Source organism: Podarcis tiliguerta (genome assembly GCF_965153285.1).
Source record: "Podarcis tiliguerta genome assembly, chromosome: 8".
NCBI lineage: Eukaryota > Metazoa > Chordata > Lepidosauria > Squamata > Lacertidae > Podarcis > Podarcis tiliguerta.
In genome coordinates this window covers 71,034,157-71,054,098 of record NC_139541.1, presented here as the reverse complement: position 1 = coordinate 71,054,098, position 19,942 = coordinate 71,034,157, and the positions used below count along the sequence as shown (strand labels likewise).

Genomic DNA, 19,942 nt, shown 5'->3' with positions numbered 1-19,942 from the left:
TGGCCAGTGTGACGAAGCTGCTCTGGCGAGCCAGCACCAGCGCAGCACACGGAAACGCTGTTTACCTTCCCGCTATAAAGTGGTACCTATTTATCTACTTGCACTTTAGGGGTGCTTTCGAACTGCTAGGTGGGCAGGAGCTGGGACCGAAAGACGGGAGCTCACCCCACCGCGGGGATTCGAACCGCCGACCTTGCGATCAGCAAGTCCTAGGCACTGAGGTTTTACCCACAGCGCCACCCGCGTCCCTTAACCCGAGGTACTACTGTATAATTATACAACAACAACAACAAGGAATGCATTGCAACAATCAGTGTAGATCTCCATATCTTGCCTTTCAGCAAGATCCCCTATTTTTTGTGCAAGTACACATGGGCAAACGTTTTGGTAAGTGGTTTTTTCCACGAAGTGGCAATGTACATGACAAAAGTTGCACACCGTTCTCTTGAGACCGAAGCACCTTGTGTTTAAAGTTTTCCTAAATGGTTACCTTTGGAGCACACAGGAAACCCCCCACCCACTTCAGTCTTCTTTCTGTGCACCTCCTCCAGGGTGACCTTAGGTTTGGAAGTCTGGAACTGAGTACGCCTTATTCTGGGCCTCTATGCATGAAATTCCCCTTTTCCACACTTTGGTTTTTCATGCTTACATTTCCCTTCTATTCATAAATTTTAAGGTGTTGAAACATTTTCACAAGCAATACTATGATACACAGAAAGGCAGCACTACACATACAACCCCAGACCCTCCAAGTGCCCCTATTTTCCAAGGACGTCCCTGATTTAGAAAAACTGTCCCAATTTCTGATTTGATCCTGGAATGTCCCGCTTCTCCTCAGGATGCCCCTATTTTCAATGGAGAAATGTTGACGGGTATGGAGGTTTCTCTCCCCCCCCCCCCCAGCTGTCTGAAGGGAATCCTGTATAGAGAAGGGTTTTTAAAAAATGTTTAATATTTTGTTTTTTATATATGTTGAAAGCTGCACAGAGTGGCTGAAACAACCCAGTAAGATGTTGGGGGGGGGGTATAAATAGTAAAATTTTCATTATGGAATGGGACGTCCCTATTTTCATTGGAGAAATGTTGGAGGGTATGCAACCCCCAACCCCCCCCCCATAAGTTCAAACTTCTAGTCCACTGCAATTGGGGTAATGTGCAGAATCCAGTTGTATAAATATCTTCATCCAAACACAGAGAAATCTCACATTAGTTTAACACCAGCCTTCATCACATGTGCATCCTGAGCTGAAACACCGGAGACCAAAACCTCATGAGGAGACCAAACCTTAGCTTGAAAGACTCAAGAACATTTAACCTGGAGAAGGGATTCTTAAGAGGTGATGCGATACTCATCTACAAGTATTTGAAGGGCTTTTATATAGGTGATTGAGCAAGTGTATGTTCTGATGCTCTGAAGGGCCGGACCCCAGCCACTGGGTTCAATTTACAAGAGGATTTTGGTTAAACGTTAGGAATGACCTGCTGACTGCTTTAGCTGTTCGACCATGAAACAACCATCCCTGGGAGATGGGAAGTTATTTATGGTTAGAGGGTTTTTTAAAGCAAAAAACGGATGGCTACCTATCAGGGAGGCTATGGTCGTAGATTGCTTGCATCAGCCAGTAGAAGATAAGGAAGAAGAAGAAAAAATAAGAATTATTTAGATGAGTCTATCTGCACCTGAAGCCCTGGAGAGTTGCCACCAGAGGACGGCAGAGGACCCAAGCCTTTTGACAACCTTAGGTTCCCCATATGCGCTTGAGACTAAAACTCCCACCTTCCCCTGCTATGGCAGTTGTGAGGTAAAAAGTAATTGCAAACACTCCGTGAGGTAAAAAAAACCTTGCAGACAGTCGTGTGGTAAAAATGCTTTAATTCCCAACAGTAACAAATGAGAGCCCACAAAGCGAGCAAACGAAAAAAAACAGTGCCAAACTAATAAATAAGGAAACATTTGTTGAAGGTGGTAGGGAGCAGTACGGGGTGGGGGGCAAGATTGGGGAGCCTGGTGTGTGTGTGGTGCTGAGACGGGGCGCGGCCCGGCGGTGCCGAAGTCATCCTTGGCCCTCAGGCCCAACAGCACATGCCACATCCTTTGTTTCTGCAGCAGTTGCAGCAGTAGCGGCAGGTGGGGAAGTGGCTGTTGAAGCGCTTGGCTCTCCGTAGCAATGCCTGCGGTGGCGAGAAGAAAGAGCCCGTTATTAACGGAGTCATTTATTCGTTTTGCAGTCTGCCCTCCCCATATATGCTTAAAATGAGGCTCACAATGAGGATTGAATACAAAGCGCAAATAAAGTAAAACAATAATAAATAAATAAACCAGTAAGACCTATAGCAGCCCCTCCAAATGTCCCTATTTTCCAGGGACATCCCTGATTTAGAGAAGCCGTCCCGGTTTCTGATTTGATCCCAGGATGTCCCGCTTTTCCTTAGGACGTCCCTATTTTCATTGGAGAAATATCAGAGGGTATGCTATTATTCGACTCCAGAGTTGTCTGAAGGCAATCCTTTTTAAAAAATGTTTTGTTATGTTTTTGTATATGTTGGAAGCTGCCCAGAGTGGCTGGGGGAGACCCAGTCAGATGTGTGGGGTTATAAATAGTAAAATGATCATTATGGAATGGGGCATCCTTGTTTTCATTGAAGAAAGGTCGGAGGGTATGGACTAGTCACTAGTGCAATTTAAAATGAACGAAATTAATAGTCACTCATGTTCACCTCAGAAGAGGGTCTATGGGCATTTTTCGGGCCAAAGTTTGCGAGCCGGGCTTGGCCTGGTTTTGTTTATTAAGGAAAGAGGTACAGATTGTATACTCCTTTTTCCCAAATGCGGTTAAAAGGGGGCTTACAACTAGGCTCGGATACGAAACAACAGATAATATAAAGCACAGGAGCATAAATAAATAAAAATAAATCAGTAATACCAATAGTGTAATTGAAACAAGTGGAATTAAGAGTTGCTACTGTTTTCTCTCAGGAAAGGGAAAGCAGAGGGGGAAACAAAACCTGATAGGCTTTCTAGGTGTGGGATTGAGGAAGTATGGACAAGCCCTGAGAGAAGAGCCATAGCTCAGAAGATCCCTGATTCAAACCACTGGCATCTTTTGTTAAAAAAGATCACGAGAAAATGATCATCCTGACACCCTGGTGTGCCAGGCAGATCTGATCTAGTAGAAGAGAGCTTTCTATATTCCAGGACAAATTAGACTTCTCAGGGTCCTAATCAGCTGTCATTAGGTAGGACTGCCACAATTTATTTTATTTTATTTTTTAAATCTAGGTATCTCAGGCTGAATGCTTCTGAGCCTGTACAGAGAACCTCTCTTCTGAATGGGCATTTTGTTTTTTTGTTTTGTTTTTAAGGGATTTAAGTGGGGAGTGGGGACAAAAGGAAGGGCAGGAGAAACCAGACTTGCATTCTCCTCCGAGGCTGCATTACTCTAAAGCAAGATTCAGGAATATAGCCTGGCATGCCAAAGGATCTTAGTGTGGTGCTGAGAGAGACATCTATTTCTCCTTGCACAATGCTGCCCCCTTGCCTTCACACTGGAGTAGTACAAGCACCACTGGGATATAGGTCTCACCTGAACAGCATTCGCCCTGGGCTCTGTCTTGTACGTATCCAAGCTCGTGAGGTCTTTCTCAACATCTGTCTGTGAAGAGAAAGAAGGAGGGGATTTGTTTTAGCTCATCTGTTACTGAAAGGGGGAAATCTTTCCAAACTTCACAGGTTGGGGAAAAGCCAGACTTGGTACATTTTCAACTCTGGTTCCCGCCTTGTTCTCCCCACCCTCCATCGGCACAGTGGCGCAGTTAGGAAAGTTTAGACCAGGGTTTCCCAAACTTGGGCCTCCAGCTGGTTTTTTTGGACTACACCTCCCATCATCCTAGCTGGCAAGACCAGTGGTCAGAGATGATGGGATTTGTAGTCCGAAAATAGCTGGAGACCCAAGTTTGGGAAACCCTGGTTTAGAATCAGGTTTCATAAACACCCTTCTCTCTTTGCGGTGGGTCAGCGGGAGAACATCTCAGATTCAATCCTAGAGTCTCCAGGAAGGGCTGAGAGAGAAAAGCCAAAAGCAGCCAAGATAAATAATGTTTCTGATAATCAACTGTTTATTCAACTCAATGTGTTTCAGTGAAATTTCCTTCACCGAGAGCTGCAAAAGCATTCAATTTCTTAAAGGTAAGGGTAAAGGGGCCCCTGACCATTAGGTCCAGTCGTGACCGACTCTGGGGTTGTGGAGCTCATCTCGCTTTATTGGCCGAGGGAGCTGGAGGAGAGAATTGTGATTGTTCAGGGACTGATCTTAGAAAACCAGGACTAGGGACAACCGAAGTCCTTGCCGAAACCCTGCAAAAGCCAGTTATAGTCCCCGTTTATTGTAGATAAGTAGCTAAAGTTGAGGAAAGTGAGGCTATCTTCAAGCAAAGCCAGCCCAAGACATTTGGTGCTCTGAGATGGAGCGGCCAGCGCCTTCCCCTTGGTATCAGTGTAGTGAGCACCCTGGTTCAGCCATGGCCAGATTCACAGCATGCCTTTAAAGCATGACTACACCACTTCAGCAGTGCTGGCTCCCTTCTAAGAAACCTGGGATGTGAGGTCTATAACAGTAGCTGAGAGTTGTTAGGAGACCCCATCCCAGTCCCTGTCCCAGAGCTACAGTGCCCAGAGAGGGTTAGCAATCAACGTCTCTCTTCCCAGAAAATTGTCAATTGTAGCTCTGCAGGGCAGGAACTCTGCAGAACTCAGTTCTGGCACCTCTCAGGTGGGCACCATTGCCATTCTAAGATAACAAGGAAGGTGCTCATGGTGAGTTCAGGCACCTCTTTTTTCTAGAAAAAAATAGCACTGGGTAATGCTAACAAAGTAGCAATTTGCTACCTTTCATGGCACCCCAGATCTGTCACGAAGTGGCCACCATGCTTGGCCTCTTAAGAGCCAACTCCTAAGGGCCAAGGTCCCTTCAGCCCCCCCCCAAATATTTTTGAGGACCGCTCCCCCCCCCCAAAGCTGATGGGCATTGCCATTCAAATGGTGTGCATGTACCTTGTCTTGTGGTCAATTATGCGGGGTGGGGATTACCTCCACCCCCCAAAAAAATATTTTAATCAAGTTGGCATCCCTGCTTGGCCTAAGAGTAGCTCCATCAGCCTGCAAGTTCATGGAGTCCGACGCAACTCAAAACAATTAATTGTGAAGCTATGCGCCACTGAGTCACACCGCTAGACTAATATGTGGATCGGAACGAAGCTTTCTGTGAGATTTCATAGTTCTTGGCTCAAAAAAAAAGAACTCCAAAGTGTATTTTTAAATGATGTACAGGAATAAATGTTTACTGTCAAGTAAAATACTTTCACAGCACAATTCTATCCATATCTACTCTGGTAGGTTCCACTGAGTTCAGTGGGGTAAGTGTGCATAAAAGGGACCCCTGACCATTAGGTCCAGTCGTGACCGACTCGGGGGTTGCGCGCTCATCTCGCTCTATAGGCCAAGGGAGCTGGCGTTTGTCCGCAGACAGCTTCCGGGTCATGTGGCCAGCATGACTAAGCCACTTCTGGCGAACCAGAGCAATGCACGGAAACGCCATTTACCTTCCCGCCAGAGCAGTACCTATTTATCTACTTGCACTTTGACGTGCTTTCAAACTGCTAGGTTGGCAGGAGCAGGGACCGAGCAACAGGAGCTCACCCCATCACAGGGATTCAAACCGCCGACCTTCTGATCGGCAAGTCCTAGGCTCTGTGGTTTAACCCACAGCGCCACCCGTGTCCCTTAGAACCCCACAAATGCACATTTTAAGAGAAAATGCATCCAAAACTTAATACTGAGATGTGAAATTTCCTAAGGATTTTTTAAATAATAATAATTCTATCAATAATAATAATAATAATAATAATAATAATAATAATAATTACAGCTTATATCTTTTTAAAACAATCCCATACATATATACACACACACACACACACAGAGAGAGAGAGAGAGAGATTTTGAAAGATTAAAACAGAAACAAAAAAACACCTAACAATATAAGATACTGATGATATATGGAAACAGGCTGGAATGGATTTATGAGTGAACACATGTAAAAGTGACGAGGTTCACAAATAGACTGCTCTATCCTAGTTAAGGGGGCCTTTGCTCAGTTATATGATACAAAACTGGTCGACACCAGAAGACCATTGGCAGAGGATCTGCTTTGCAAGCAGATGGTCTCATGTCCGAACCTTGGCATGTCCAAGTTGGACTGGGAATGTCTCCTGCCTAAAACCTTGAAGAGACACGTCCAGCAAGTGCAGATGTTCCCTAGCCAGATGTTTCAATAATCTGACTTCCTATGAAGTCCCATGACTTCCTATAGCCTCCTAAGTTCCATTGGATGAACTTGACTAGGAAGATCGTCTCATAAATTCCGCCTCATAATTTATAATGTGATTCTCACCTGAAGTTTGAAGGCACAAGTGTTTCTGGTGGCAGCGCTGAGAAGAATGAAGACCACGCAGACTAGTTGCAGTTTCATCTTCCTTTCTTGCGATGGGTCTAGTTCCTTTCTTTTCAATCACTTTTCTCTCTCTTTTCCCCGCTCTCAGCCTGTCACGATCTCTCTCTGAAAGGCCTAGAATGTGTTATTCCCAAGCAAAGAAGAGGGCTACTTTTATAATGCCAGAGAGTCCCTCCTCAGATTGGAATCAGCCAATCGCCTGTGTTCCAAGAAAGAACACGTTTGGATGAGATAACTCTTGAGCAAACAGGTCAATAGGCTTATCACATTTTATCAGAAACTCATATTCCACACACACAGAGGGGGCCAAATTTCCTAACTGATGTAACTCGAGGTTGCTCCATGGCACTTCACATCCTTATTTACGCCTTCATGTGCAGCTACTGAATGGATAAAGTCTGATGTACAACAACAAGATTGACACATTCTTTCATAACTTTTAATCTACCATCCTTTCTGGGGTTTCCCCGGGGATTACAACTGATTTACTGTAATTTTGTGGTGGGGTTTTTTTTCCCTTTAAACTATTTTTTTTTAAAAAAATCTGGAAGCCCAAAACAGGAAAATGCAAATTATGCACTATGACTTCCCCAAGTTTTGCAACACGCTTCCAGTCTGTGAACAGAGGAAGTTTCACAGAAGGGGAGAATGGTTTAAGAAACAAATCGGGAATGCAATCGCCACCACAGGGTGGGAACACAGTTCCTGAGGAATACTTAGAATGGAAGACATCACTAAAACCTAGTTCTACGGCAGAGCCCATAACAGACATAGGAAGAACACAATTTGGATTCGGATTTCTGAAGTCTATGCTCCTTAACAGATTTCAATGCAAATTGATTCCAGCTCAATGAAATAGCAGCTGGTGTCAATCTATTTAAGATCCGTTGCAGCTTATGGTGCAATTGTGAAGTCGGATCCCATTCATTGAGCATCATCTACAATTATCAGTTGGGCTGTGAATTCTCAGAAATTAAAGAAAGAAGAGAACAATGACATTCTTAAATTATTTGCTGCACCTTTACTTCTGGATAACTTTGTGCCACCGAAGGAGTTGATGTGTTTGCTATTTTGAGTCACAGGGGTTTAAAATAAATAAATAATCACCACCACCCCACTTTTTTAGTTAATGAAAATGACCAATTAGCTGCCAGTGAAGGGAAAAAGGAACAGTGAAAGTGCAAAACATGAGTGTAAAAGCTATTTAATTAAAAGTATCAAAATCCCAGCAATTTTGAACAGATATGGGAAAATCTGAGGAAATCTTTAAAAACAGCAAACAGTAAACTAAACTAAACTAAACTAAAATAATAAATGGCTATATTGAAAACTTAAAACTATAGTATGTTCACATATCCTTTCAAAGTTTTTGAGTTTGTCCATGTTCCAAAAGTTGCAAAGCCCTCATAACTTATAGGGACTGGAAATCAAATAATCTGTTGTTTCAAATCCAGTCAGAATGAGAATTAAAACACATAGGTTTTATGTTACACATCAAGGATGTCCCTGTGAGCCAAACAAAATTTGCAGGGGAACATTCCCAAGCAAATTATATCAGCTTGCATTTGTTTGCATCATATTCATATTTTATACTCCCCCTCCTCAGTCTTCCTAACAATTAATTATTAATATTTTAATAACTGGTTTTATAGTGCCCCTCAATCATATTCCCAGTACGGTTTACAAAAAGAAAATAATGATAATTATAATTGTGGTTCTGCTGCTGCTGCTACCACCAATACAGCTAAAGATAGTAAGGAGGGAAAATAAATCTGCAAGAAATTCTGAGTTATGAATTTTATTTTATTTTAAAAAGAAGCAAATATTGGGTTTAGTAAGCCAGTAATTTACTGCATTAGAATTTACCCATGCAAGCTTTTCTTTTTTTCTTTTTAAGGTATTAATCAAAGCTGAATTTCAAATGCTAAATCTGCAAACACTCAAAATTTCAGAAGTCAGATATGAACCCCAGGACTCTGCAAATTTTCAATGGGTAGAAAATTTCCCTTTCAGCTCTTCTTATTCAGACAACCTCTGTAAATGTGTCCTGCTAGTTTGATGCCTGCTTCATAAATTGAAACTTGTCAACAGATTAAAGAATTCTAGTTAACTGACAATCTTACTCATTCCATTTGTTCAATTTATATATATCTGCAGATTGCCAAAACTGCAATGTCTGTGTCTTTTTGAGGTACTGAAGAAAATACAACTTACAATTTAATAAATAAGACTTACTGTTTATAGTGAAAAGTAAAGGGCAACTTTGCCGTTCTCTTTTGCACTAAACAAAAACAAAAAAATCAAGATATAGAGAAGCATGCACTTAATTTGCAACTCCAAATAATCAACTACAGCTTCAGTTGGCTAATAATATTGTTAATTATTGTCACCATATACAGCACAACCCATTCTGAAATCTTGTCTAGCATTCATAAATTCTGACTGTTCATTTTAGTGCCATGACTCTGTTGAGTTCTGTTGCAAGACGGATGCCACAGATTGTCTTTAGAACTGATTTGACTTCAGTCACTGAATATTTCTTGGTTTGTTTTTTTTAATCCATACAAAAATCAGTGCAGGTAGTTGTAGTTATTTTTATTCTCTATTTTAAGTTTCTAAATAATAGTAGAAATAAAAATGAATCAAGTTGTGCTGAGCTCAGGCAAGCTTTTATGGATTTAGTAAATTATATAAATGAGGTTTTCAATTCGTTTGGGTCCCAGAACAAAATGCTGAAGCAATAATTATTTTGAAATCACACAACTACATTTATTAATACTCATTTATTTTGGTGTTGTAAATATGCTGGTCATAAGTTTAAGTTGTTCCATGTTCATTCCCAGAATCTTTTTATACGCAATTTTCCATTAGTTCTGGGGTTTTTTTCTGAATAAGATTTGTTACTTTTAAAAATCTTTATTCCCGAATCTGTCTGGATAGCTGACATGCAGATAATTCAGTTCCTAATGGCCATAGATTTCGAATACTTTTTGCTCTCCTTGCTAGTCTCACTTCCATCCAGAGAGGGATAAAATCTTTTTTTTATTTCTCTGTGCCTTAGGCTGCCATCCTATAATACGTCTACCTGAAAACAAGCCTTATTTGACAGAACAGAACTGACTTCTGATGAGCATGTATAGGATTGTGTGGTTACAGCAAAACGTTGGAACTCAGCCAGTATCCTTAGAAATTGTTTAGTTTGCATTTTAGGAATATTTAAATTTATCTCAGTCCGGATTTGGGCGTATGTCACGAGGAACCAAAGTTAACAGAACTTACAGTTAATAGAAGTCTGAGGTTGTTGTCATTTGTGTAGGTGGGCTTGGTAAAAAAAAGAGAGAGGCTATAAATAAGTATATTCGTATATAAATCTAGAACACAGTAGTATAATACTGTAGAGTGGCACCTTGGTTCTCAAACGCCTTGGTACTCAAACAACTTAGAATCCAAACACTGCAAACCCGGAAGTAAGTGTTCCGGTTCGCGAACTTTTTTCAGAAGCCGAACGTGCTCCGTTTTGAGTGTTACACTGAGGTCTGTCTGTTTCTGCTATTTATTTTGAGTTTTTGCAGCTCTTTTTTGTGACTGTGCAGAACCTAGTTCAGCTACTGATTGATTGATTGTGTGACTGCAGTACATTGTTTATTGCTTTCATTTTATGGATCAATGGTCTCGTTAGATAGTAAAATTCATGTTTAATCGCTGTTTTAGGTGTTGTTTTTAAAAGTCTGGAATGGATTAATCTATTTTGCATGACTTTCTATGGGAGAGTTCACCTTGGTTTTGGAATGCTTTGGTTTTGGAACGGACTTCCGGAACAGATAAAGTTTGAGAACCAAGGTACCACTGTATATTAAATTTTTGATTTCTGTTTGCCTTTCAACCTGTTACTATTTTTGTAAGATGTCTGAATAGCATTATGATGATACGATTCACTGGTTGCTAGGTTCATAGTTGACAGATATTAAAAATCATGTATTTCTTTCTTTATTATTTTCTTTGAAAATGAAGCCAAATTAAACAGATACAAAAGGTGAGTTATTAATATAGCAGGTTTAAAGCAGCTCAATAACACACACACACAGAGAGAGAGAGAGAGAGAGAGAGAGAGAGATGAATTGCAGAGTTGGAATATGTATTTAATAGGGTTTCCTTACAATGTATATCTTTATAAGATTTTTAATCAATATAAAGGGGGGGGGAATCCTGATTAAAAATAATGTAAAGAAATAACTTTTTAAAAAATGGTTAAGGCAGAGCAATACAAACTATGGGGACCTGTCATAAGTTGTGCCTGCCAGATATATGCTAGTTTAAAATGCACTCTGTCCAAATCCTCTCCAGTCTGTTGTTTCTGGGGTTTGGATTAAAAAAAGTATAGGTTCTCAGGGGGTTAGTGAAAGCAACCGAATGGCATTCCTTTCTTATGTATTGATTTAAAAAGAAAAGAAAGGGATATTAGATACTTTTATTTAAGGAATACTAAGGCTGAATTAGTATTTAAATTATAACAAAATATTTGTGTCCCTTCCAGTATTCATCCTAGACCCATTGAAAATAATGGACGTGTCTAACTTGGGTCAATTCACTTCGCTGTTTCTGCTCTGGGTGTAACTTAGTTGGATACAACCCTTAGCTACTACATGATTTTCATGTAAATGATAAAATGTGGATCAAGTTTGCCTACCGTTAATTTATTATATGAACTCAAATACGAGTCTGATTATATTTTTGCAAAGGACACAACTTATATCCGTCCCATTTCTGAATGTGCTGGTTGTTGCAAATTGTTTATTAACTATGTCCTTTATTGACTGAGGCTGTACCGACTTACGCACAGAATTCAGAGGGAACTATTTCTGCAAAGACATGCATTGGATTGTACCCTTAGAACTGTTGCTGCTGTTGTTTAATTAGTGCTTAAAAAAAAAACAAAAAAAAACCTCTTAGGAGATGGAATCGGTGCATTTAGAATTTATTTAATCAATACTGCAAAACCTCCCAAATTCCATCAATTTCAGAATGATATAAAAATAATAATAGCAAAGCATTCTTTATTAAATTATTTTTCAAGAAGCTATCATAGAAATTGAATTAATCGATTTATTCAGTTAGGCTTTGTAAATTATTAAAACAATAATTATTTAGATAAGGCATAACTATATGTTTAATTGGAATCTCCTGATTTACCCATTTATTTTTGGTGTTATCAATATGCTGATCATGTTTAAGTTTTCTCATATTCATTCTGTTTTTTATATGTAATATTTTCATAACCCCCCCCCCCCATTTTAGTTGCCCTGGAAGCTACATTTGAACATTCTTCAAAAATAAATCAGCCAACTTGCATCTTAGAGCAATTAGTTAAATTATGCACAAAGATAAACAGATAAACTGATTTGAGCCTGTGATGGGATTATTGTCAAATGCACTTCATTTATGTGTTTAAAAACACAAATCTGAAAAGCTCCATATGGGTAACACCAATATATTAGAAAAGCAGAATCGTAACCAAAAATACTTCCATCTAGCAATTGGGCAACTTCCATTTAGGATTTGAGAATGTAAATCCAGGGCACTTTGATGAGCTTTCAATGGAATTTAATTCAGGCTAGTTTGTAACAATGCTAATGTTGTTGTTTTTGTTTTTGTTGTTGTTGTAGTAGTAGTAGTAATAGTAATGTTATGCTTTAATATTTGATCTGGATTTTCTGCTAAATGCAAACTGCCTTGAATATCATTTGAATGAAAGACAGGATGCAAAACTTTGAAATGAAGAGGAAATGCAGCCAAAATTAAACATTTATAAATCCATTTGATTTCAATGAGGAAACTAAGCATTTATTTAAGACTGCAGTCCAAAACCCAGTGAACGAGGAGTAATGCCATTCCCAGGCCAAGTCATGTATATAAAAATGTAGATACTAGGGGGGGAAATTGTACAAAGAGGCATATGTATATTGCTAAAAATGATATATAAAAAAAGTCATTATATTAGGCAAGCTTGCTTTGCAAAAATGTGCATATTAGGCAAAACTGCATACTAAAAGATTTATGTTTAGGATAAATTCGATGAACTGTCACGAGAACTTTGAAAAATTGTAAACAGATGTGAAAATACAGAGAGCTGAACTTTAGATTGGAAACTTGAAATTGACAGATTCACCTGTTGATGTTTTTCAGCTACAGAAAAATCCATACACAGATGAGTTTGCTGTTAGCGTGCAGAATGACAAGATCCGATGTACTATCTGCATGTGTGTTAACGGGGAAAAATCTCCCCCTGGCCCCAGTGCTTTGAGTTCAGTGACAGACGTTCCCCTTCCAGGCAGAGAGAGGGGTCTGCCTTGAGCCGAGATGCCACCCTCTTGGCTGAACGTGTTTGCTCAGAGCCCAGAGGAGACAAGTTTGTTTGCCATTTCTCCACTTTGCTTGCATCCCTAGCGGGATTTGGCTGGGCTCCAGCCGACCTGGCTCCTCTGCGTCGGCCAAGTGCAGACCCAAAGGCGCCAGGCAGCACACCTTCCTTTCCACGCAGTCTGCCCAGGACCAGTGGCCTTGGGGAAATCGCTTCCCAGCAGCCCTCTCTGAGCTGAGGACAAGGGAAAGCGCAGTCAGAGCGCAGGAATCATAGAATCATAGAGTTGGAAGAGACCACAAGGGCCATCGAGTCCAACCCCCTGCCAAGCAGGAAACACCATCAGAGCACTCCTGACATATGGTTGTCAAGCCTCTGCTTAAAGACCTCCAAAGAAGGAGACTCCACCACACTCCTTGGCAGCAAATTCCACTGTCAAACAGCTCTTGCTGTCAGATGCACAATGAGAGAGAATATGGTGCCATTATTGGCATAAGCCCTGTTTATGCCCTTGAGCTCCTGGGAGCAAGGGGGGGGGGGGGATAAAAATGAAATGTGCATCCCATCTACTAATATATACCCTCCAACATTTCTCTGATGAAAATAGGGATGTCCCAATCAATTATATATATATATAAATATGTTGTTGTTTAGTCGTTCAGTCGTGTCCGACTCTTCGTGACCCCATGGACCAGAGCACGCCAGGCACTTCTGTCTTCCACTGCCACCCGCAGTTTGGTCAGATTCATGTTTGTAGCTTCGAGAACACTGTCTAACCATCTCGTCCTCTGTCGTCCTCTTCTCCTTGTGCCCTCCATCTTTCCCAACATCAGGGTCTTTTCCAGTGAGTCTTCTCTTCTCATGAGGTGGCCAAAGTATTGGAGCCTCAGCTTCACGATCTGTCCTTCCAGTGAGCACTCAGGGCTGATTTCCTTCAGAATGGATAGGCTTGATCTTCTTGCAGTCCATGGGACTCTCAAGAGTCTCCTCCAGCACCATAATTCAAAAGCGTCAATTCTTCGGCGATCAGCCTTCTTTATGGTCCAGCTCTCACTTCCATACATCACTACTGGGAAAACCATAGCTTTTACTATACGGACCTTTGTTGGCAAGGTGATGTCTCTACTTTTTAAAATGCTATCTAGGTTTGCCATTGCTTTCCTCCCAAGAAGCAGGCGTCTCTTAATTTCGTGGCTGCTGTCACCATCTGCAGTGATCATGGAGCCCAAGAAAGTAAAATCTCTCACTATATTTATATAAATATATAAATTACTATTTATACCCCACCCATCTGACTGGATTGCCGCTCGGGGCAGCTTCCAACATACAGTGGTACCTTGGTTCTCAAACGCCTTGGTACTCAAACAACTTGGAACCCAAACACTGCAAACCCAGAAGTGTTCCAGTTTGGGAACTTTTTTGGGAAGCTGAACGTGCTCCGTTTTGAGTGTTACACTTCTGTTGTGTTACACTTCCGATTTGAATGTTACACTGAGGTCTGTCTGTTTTTGCTATTTATTTTGCGTTTCTGTTTTTGCGGCTCTTTTTTTGTTCTGTTTTTGTGACTGTGCGGAACCCAGTTCAGCTACTGATCGACCGATTGTGTGACTGCAGTACATTGCTTTCATTTTATGGATCAATGGTCTCATTAGAGAGTAAAATTATTGTTAAATTGCTGTTTTAGCGGTTGTTTTTAAAAGTCTGGAATGGATTAATCCATTTTGCATTACTTTCTATGGGAAAGCGCACCTTGGTTTTGGAACGCTTTGGTTTTGGAATGGACTTCCGGAACAGATTAAGTTTGAGAACCAAGGTACCACTGTATATAAAAACATGATTAAACATTAAAAACTTCCCTATACAGGGCTGTCTTCAGATGACTCAGGGTCAGATAACTCCATACCCTCCAAAGTGTCGCCGATGAAAATAGGGACATCCTAAGGAAAAGCGGGACATTCTGGTATCAAATCAGAAACCAGGACGGCTTCTGCAAATCTGGGACACCCCTGCAAAATAGGGACCCTTGGAGGGTCTGCTAATATCCAACATATCATCAGAGCGTGCATCCTGTACCCAAATATGGCACACCGTGTGCATCAGAGCAGAGTTTAGGGACCCGCTTTTGCAGAGGTACAATTGTTTTGGAGGAAAGAACCCACTAAGTTGGTGGCGGGACTCTAAAACAGCCCAGTGAGGACTGAGCATGCTCAGTGACCACAGATGATGAATGTGATGTCCACTATTAGGTGCAAATGTTGTCAACAAGGGACCTGCCATCAGGCTTCCACCCTAACTCCACCCTAACAAAAACAAGCCTGTGATGGGTGTCCTGTTCATAACCTAATTTATTAATTGTGGCAATCTATGCCTTCCTACTCAGAACTGAGTCCCAGTTGAGCCCAATGGTACTTACTTCCAGGGGGTGGCTGAATATGCTGATGTCAGTTTCTCTCATTTTCTAATTTTCCTAATCTTAAATTTGGTTCTCCGGATTTCTACATGGCTTTGCAATTTTAAGTCCTGAAAATTCATCAGCGTTTAGTGTGAATTTATCGCAAAAGGAAAGCAGTGCCTAACCTGGAGGTAGCAGAATAAACGATGCAGGGAGGGAGCTGAAGCTAAAGATAGGGAAAGAGGTGGTAAGGAAATGCCTGGATACTTAAAAGGAATTGAAATCTACAGGACCCGATGCGCTGCACCCAACAGCACTAAAGGAGCTTGCAAATGTGATCTCAGAGCCTCTGTCTATATATTCTTTGAGACTTTTTGGAGAACAGGCACAATACTAAGTTGGATGGACCAACAGTAAGACTCCTTGAAGTCAGGGAGGCACCCACCACAGAGGGCAGTCCCTTGTGTCCACATTTCCCTCCCCCAATCTAGAGGCAAAAAGCAAAATGGCTTTGTCTTCAGATCACATGGCTGTGAAGGGTGTGGGAGGAAACTGGCTGTTCTTATTTGGTGCACTTGCTTTTCTTTCACTGTCATTTCCCCCAATTTCTGCAAACCCCAAGTCTCAACATAAGCAATGCTTTCCTTTCCTTCTGTTCCTTCCCTTCTTAGGGGTCATCAGTTACGTGCACCATTCCCTCCAGACTGTCAGGTGTTTTGCAGGTGCGATTCAAAACACATACACAGAAATTCTGGCTGCAAACACACCATGCGTTTATCAAGTGTGCCCTCCCCCAAATAATCCCGGGAGCTGTAGTTTATTGTTGGAAGCCTCCTAGAATGCCTGGGGCAACCCAGTCAGATGGGTGGGGTACAAATATTATTATCATTATTGAAATTGTAGCTCTGCGAGGGGTAAGCTACCGCTCCCAGGATTCTGGAGGGATGTATGTGTGTGCTTTAACTGTGTGATGTGAACACAACCTTGAGCCTGTGCAATCAAAGCAGATTAAAGAGTGCTGCCACTCAAGCACAATAAATCCACTTTTTTTAAAAATGGGATTTTGACAGCTAGGAAAGTGATGGAAAAATGCACTGAATAACGCAGAATGAATGAATGATTGGCAAGAAGACATATAATTACCCTGCAAGGAAATCAGGATGGATTCTCACTGTCATATGACCTCCCTGCAAAGCAATGTATAGGGAGTTGTAGTTGTTAGCATGTTGAAATCTCCACTAAGCCAGGAAGCTCACCAGGCAGTGGCGTAGCGTGGGGGGTGCAGGGGGGGGCCGACCGCACCGGGCGCAACATCTTGGGGGGCGGGCGCTCGCACTCGCAGCTCTCTGCCCCTACCTGGCTCACTCACTCTCTCTCACTGCAGTGCTGGCTGTGCGAATCCGATCCGAGCCGCCGGGTCGCCGCCCACTGTGGAGGGGAGGGTGCCAGGCGTGCGGTGCGGTGCGGAGAGCAAGGGACTATCTGGGGGAGGGACAGTGCAGCGGGGGGGGGGCCCCCGCAAATTACTTGCCTTGCCCTGTGTTAGGGGGTGCAAATTACCTGCCTTGCCCCGGGTGCTGACAACCCACGCTACGCCACTGTCACCAGGTGACCTAGCCCCTTCCTCTTAAGCCTAACCAACTTCACAGGGGATGGAATACCATGTCTCCCACCTTGAGGTCCTTGGAGGAAAAGGTGAGTTATAAATGTAATGAACAAATAAAGCAAATAAAATCAGAACAAATGCCCAAGACAGACCAGATATAACCTGATCTCTACGAAAGCTGTGTGCCAGCAAATGAGGATGATGCTCAGTAAATAAATAGGTCATGTGGAAGAGCCTTTAGATTTTGTTTTTTGGGGTGTGTGTATTGTGGGTAGGGGTGAGGCTGTACCAAGCCCAATGCGCCATCAAATCTAATGCAAGCCTCAGTTTTCAGAACTTTGAAACCCAAAAAAGTAGTCGCTGGTGAGTATAAGTGTGCCATCGAATCTAATGCACACCTTAATTTTTGCAATGTAATTTGGTCAAAAAATGGTAAGCATTAGGTTTGAGGAGATACGGCAATTCCTGGATTCAGCAAGGGTTCGGTTGTTGGACTAGCCAGGCCAGTGTCTTGGTAATGGCCTAAGTATGGGTTGTTAGGGTAACAAAGGAAGTGGCTATGTGCCAGATGGCAAACAGTTGGTGCAGTCTCCCTCAACTGGCTGGTAGTTAGGAGGAGAAATGCAAGAGTTGAGAGCTGTGTGTGACCTGAGCTTGGAGCAGGCTGCAGGCAGAAGTCTCAGGGGGAGAGACATGCTTGATATCTGCTTTAATCCAAGGCTATGGCTATGGGAGAGGCAAAACCTTTTTGGGGTGCTCGTGCTGTGAGCCCCTTCATGGGCTCAGGTTGTACATATGCATAAATAAGATATAGATCTTAAAGTCTCTGCTGTCCCTCACCCTGAGGAAACTGAACCCTGGGGAAGTGCCCTCGCAGACTGTTTATTCCAAACTCTGCGGGCTGACAGGACTCTTTTCGCCTCTCACTCTTTAGCCATCTTGGGGAGACTTGGCCTAGGTACCCCATGATCCCTGCATTCTTCCTTTGGAAAATCCTCTCTCTAGGGACCCAGATCTAAAACCATTTGCCAAATTGCAGGTCAGAGGACACCACTGCATGATGCTCAATCTGCAAACAAGCCAGAGAGCGTTGCAACATAACCCTGTTTGCCCTCCTGGCATCTCCCCCTCTCCCCTCCCGCCCCTAAATTTTGGGACACAGACAGCAACAGCAAGATCACAGGTTACGAGTGGCGACAGGCACAGAAACGGACAGGCGACAGGCAGGCTGGCCAAGCGGCTTGCAAGCTAAATCATTCCCCTGGGCAAGCTGTCCTGCTGCGCCCTGCGCGGGGCAGGGGTGTCAACAAACTTGTTGTCAGAGCAGCTCAAGGCCGCTGCTACTACAGGCCGGGGCTGGCTTCCAGGAAGGAGGGGAGGTCTACAAGGGAAAGCAAATGCAAAGGGATTTGAGGAAAACAGAAGTCTACCTCCACCCCATTTCACGGAACTCTTTGAGGGTGAAGGTTTTTAAATAAATAAAACAATACAGTGGTGCCTCGCAAGACGAAAAGAATCCGTTCCATGAGTCTCTTCGTCTAGCGGGTTTTCCGTCTTGCGAGGCATTCGTCTTGCGGGGCACCACTGTACTAAAGTGTTGCAAGGAAGCACTAATGCGGTTCTGAACCAAAACACTCCTTTGCAGAAGACCTCAATGGTCCACTCTATGACCAACCATCCCTGTTGAGGGTTGGTCTTCAGCACACACTGGGCTGGTGGCTTTTCAGTAGCCTGAAGTGCTTCTAATATCCAGATAAGCCATTGGACCCATGGATTGTTGCGGGATTTAACCAGGTTGGAATGCCACCATCTTCAGTACAAATGCACCAATGCAAGATTCTAATTTTCCACCGCATAGCTAGGTAATTTAGACTAGAGACATGGAAGCTGTGGTCCTCCTGGTGTTGTGGCACTCCATCTCCCATTTTGGCTAAACATTGGCTGCGTTCGAGGGGTGCTGTTCTTCAAGGAATGCTAGACTGGAAGAGCCCAATGTCCTTTCCAACTTAAGAGGATTCTAGTTCTCTATTAAAAGGGAGACATGCTATGTTTATCCAGCTGTTCTAGGGAAGAGTTGGGAAGCCTGATGCCCTCTAGACATTGTTGGACTCCCACAGTACCTTCTGCTCCAACCAGAGGATGCCCAGAAACCAGGGATTCTACGACTTGTGATCCAACAGCAATTGGAGGGAGACAGGTTCCCCCAACCTTTTCTAGGAGCAAAGACAGGCTTGTAGTGGTGAGTCCAGATCTATGCAGACTGCATTGTGTCCCAAGCTGGATCACAGGGGCCATGCACAGCCCTATGTGCCAGCCTGTGGGAACCTGTGGTCCTTCAGCTATTTTTGGACTCAAAGGACTCCCATTAAGCCCAGCCAGCATGGTCAGGGGTCCTGTGCATCCCAGGAACGGGATGTGTGGAGGATGCCAGCTCTCTCCCCTTGCTGGGGCTTCTTGCAGAAGTGCCATGCAACCACCACTCCCCTACTCAAGAGCGGCACCATTTAGCAGGATACAACTTTGCATCTTCTACCCAACGTACAGGGCCAATGCCATGTTTGCCTTCGAAACAGCGGCGCAAATCTCTCCAACTTCTGAACTTACACAGCAGCAATGCTTCTGAATGCCAGTTCCTGGAAACCACAGGAGACCATGCTTGTGCTCTTAATTCTGCTTGCTGGGTTTCTCTCAGGCACCTTGGCTGGTCAACTAGGAGAGAAGGATGCTGACCCATATGGGCCACTGGCCTGACCCAGCAGGCTGTTCTTAAGATAATTTCCTGCTGGAGTTACAGGGCACCACAAACTCTGGACAGGAAGTTGTGGGGATTTGTCTCAATGAGCCTGCAGCTGGAAAAGGCCTAATGGACCAAAGCTATAACTGTTAGGCAGGTCTAGGGGGCACTAGTAGACTGAGTGTGTCTTTAGCCAACGGCTCACAATGATTATGTGGCATAGAGGTATTAGGGACTGTGGGAAGCCATCTCATTTGTTGGGTGACCCTGGGTCAGCTGCCATCTCTCGGCTTAACCTATCACACAGAGGTCTTGTGGCAGAAGGCGATGCCATCCCCTCAGA

General features: G+C 43.0%; 1 protein-coding gene across 1 annotated transcript; it reads right to left on the bottom strand.

Annotated features, from left to right (window-relative positions):
• Positions 1–1,856: 1,856 nt before the first annotated feature.
• HAMP (hepcidin antimicrobial peptide) lies at positions 1,857–6,646 on the bottom strand. Its single transcript, XM_083456405.1, has 3 exons — positions 6,450–6,646; positions 3,585–3,653; positions 1,857–2,172 (listed from the first exon to the last, which is right to left on the bottom strand). The coding sequence occupies exons 1-3, from the start codon at positions 6,525–6,527 to the stop codon at positions 2,068–2,070; spliced, it is 252 nt and encodes an 83-aa protein (XP_083312531.1). The 5' UTR covers positions 6,528–6,646; the 3' UTR covers positions 1,857–2,067.
• Positions 6,647–19,942: the final 13,296 nt, after the last annotated feature.

Excerpts from the sequence above, each read along its gene's own strand:
- HAMP (XM_083456405.1), bottom strand. The coding sequence starts at position 6,527 with ATGAAACTGCAACTAGTCTGCGTGGTCTTCATTCTTCTCAGCGCTGCC. Across the intron at positions 3,654-6,449 it reads CTTGTGCCTTCAAACTTCAG|ACAGATGTTGAGAAAGACCT; the intron begins GTGAGAATCACA and ends TTCTCTTCACAG. Across the intron at positions 2,173-3,584 it reads CCAGGGCGAATGCTGTTCAG|GCATTGCTACGGAGAGCCAA; the intron begins GTGAGACCTATA and ends TCGCCACCGCAG.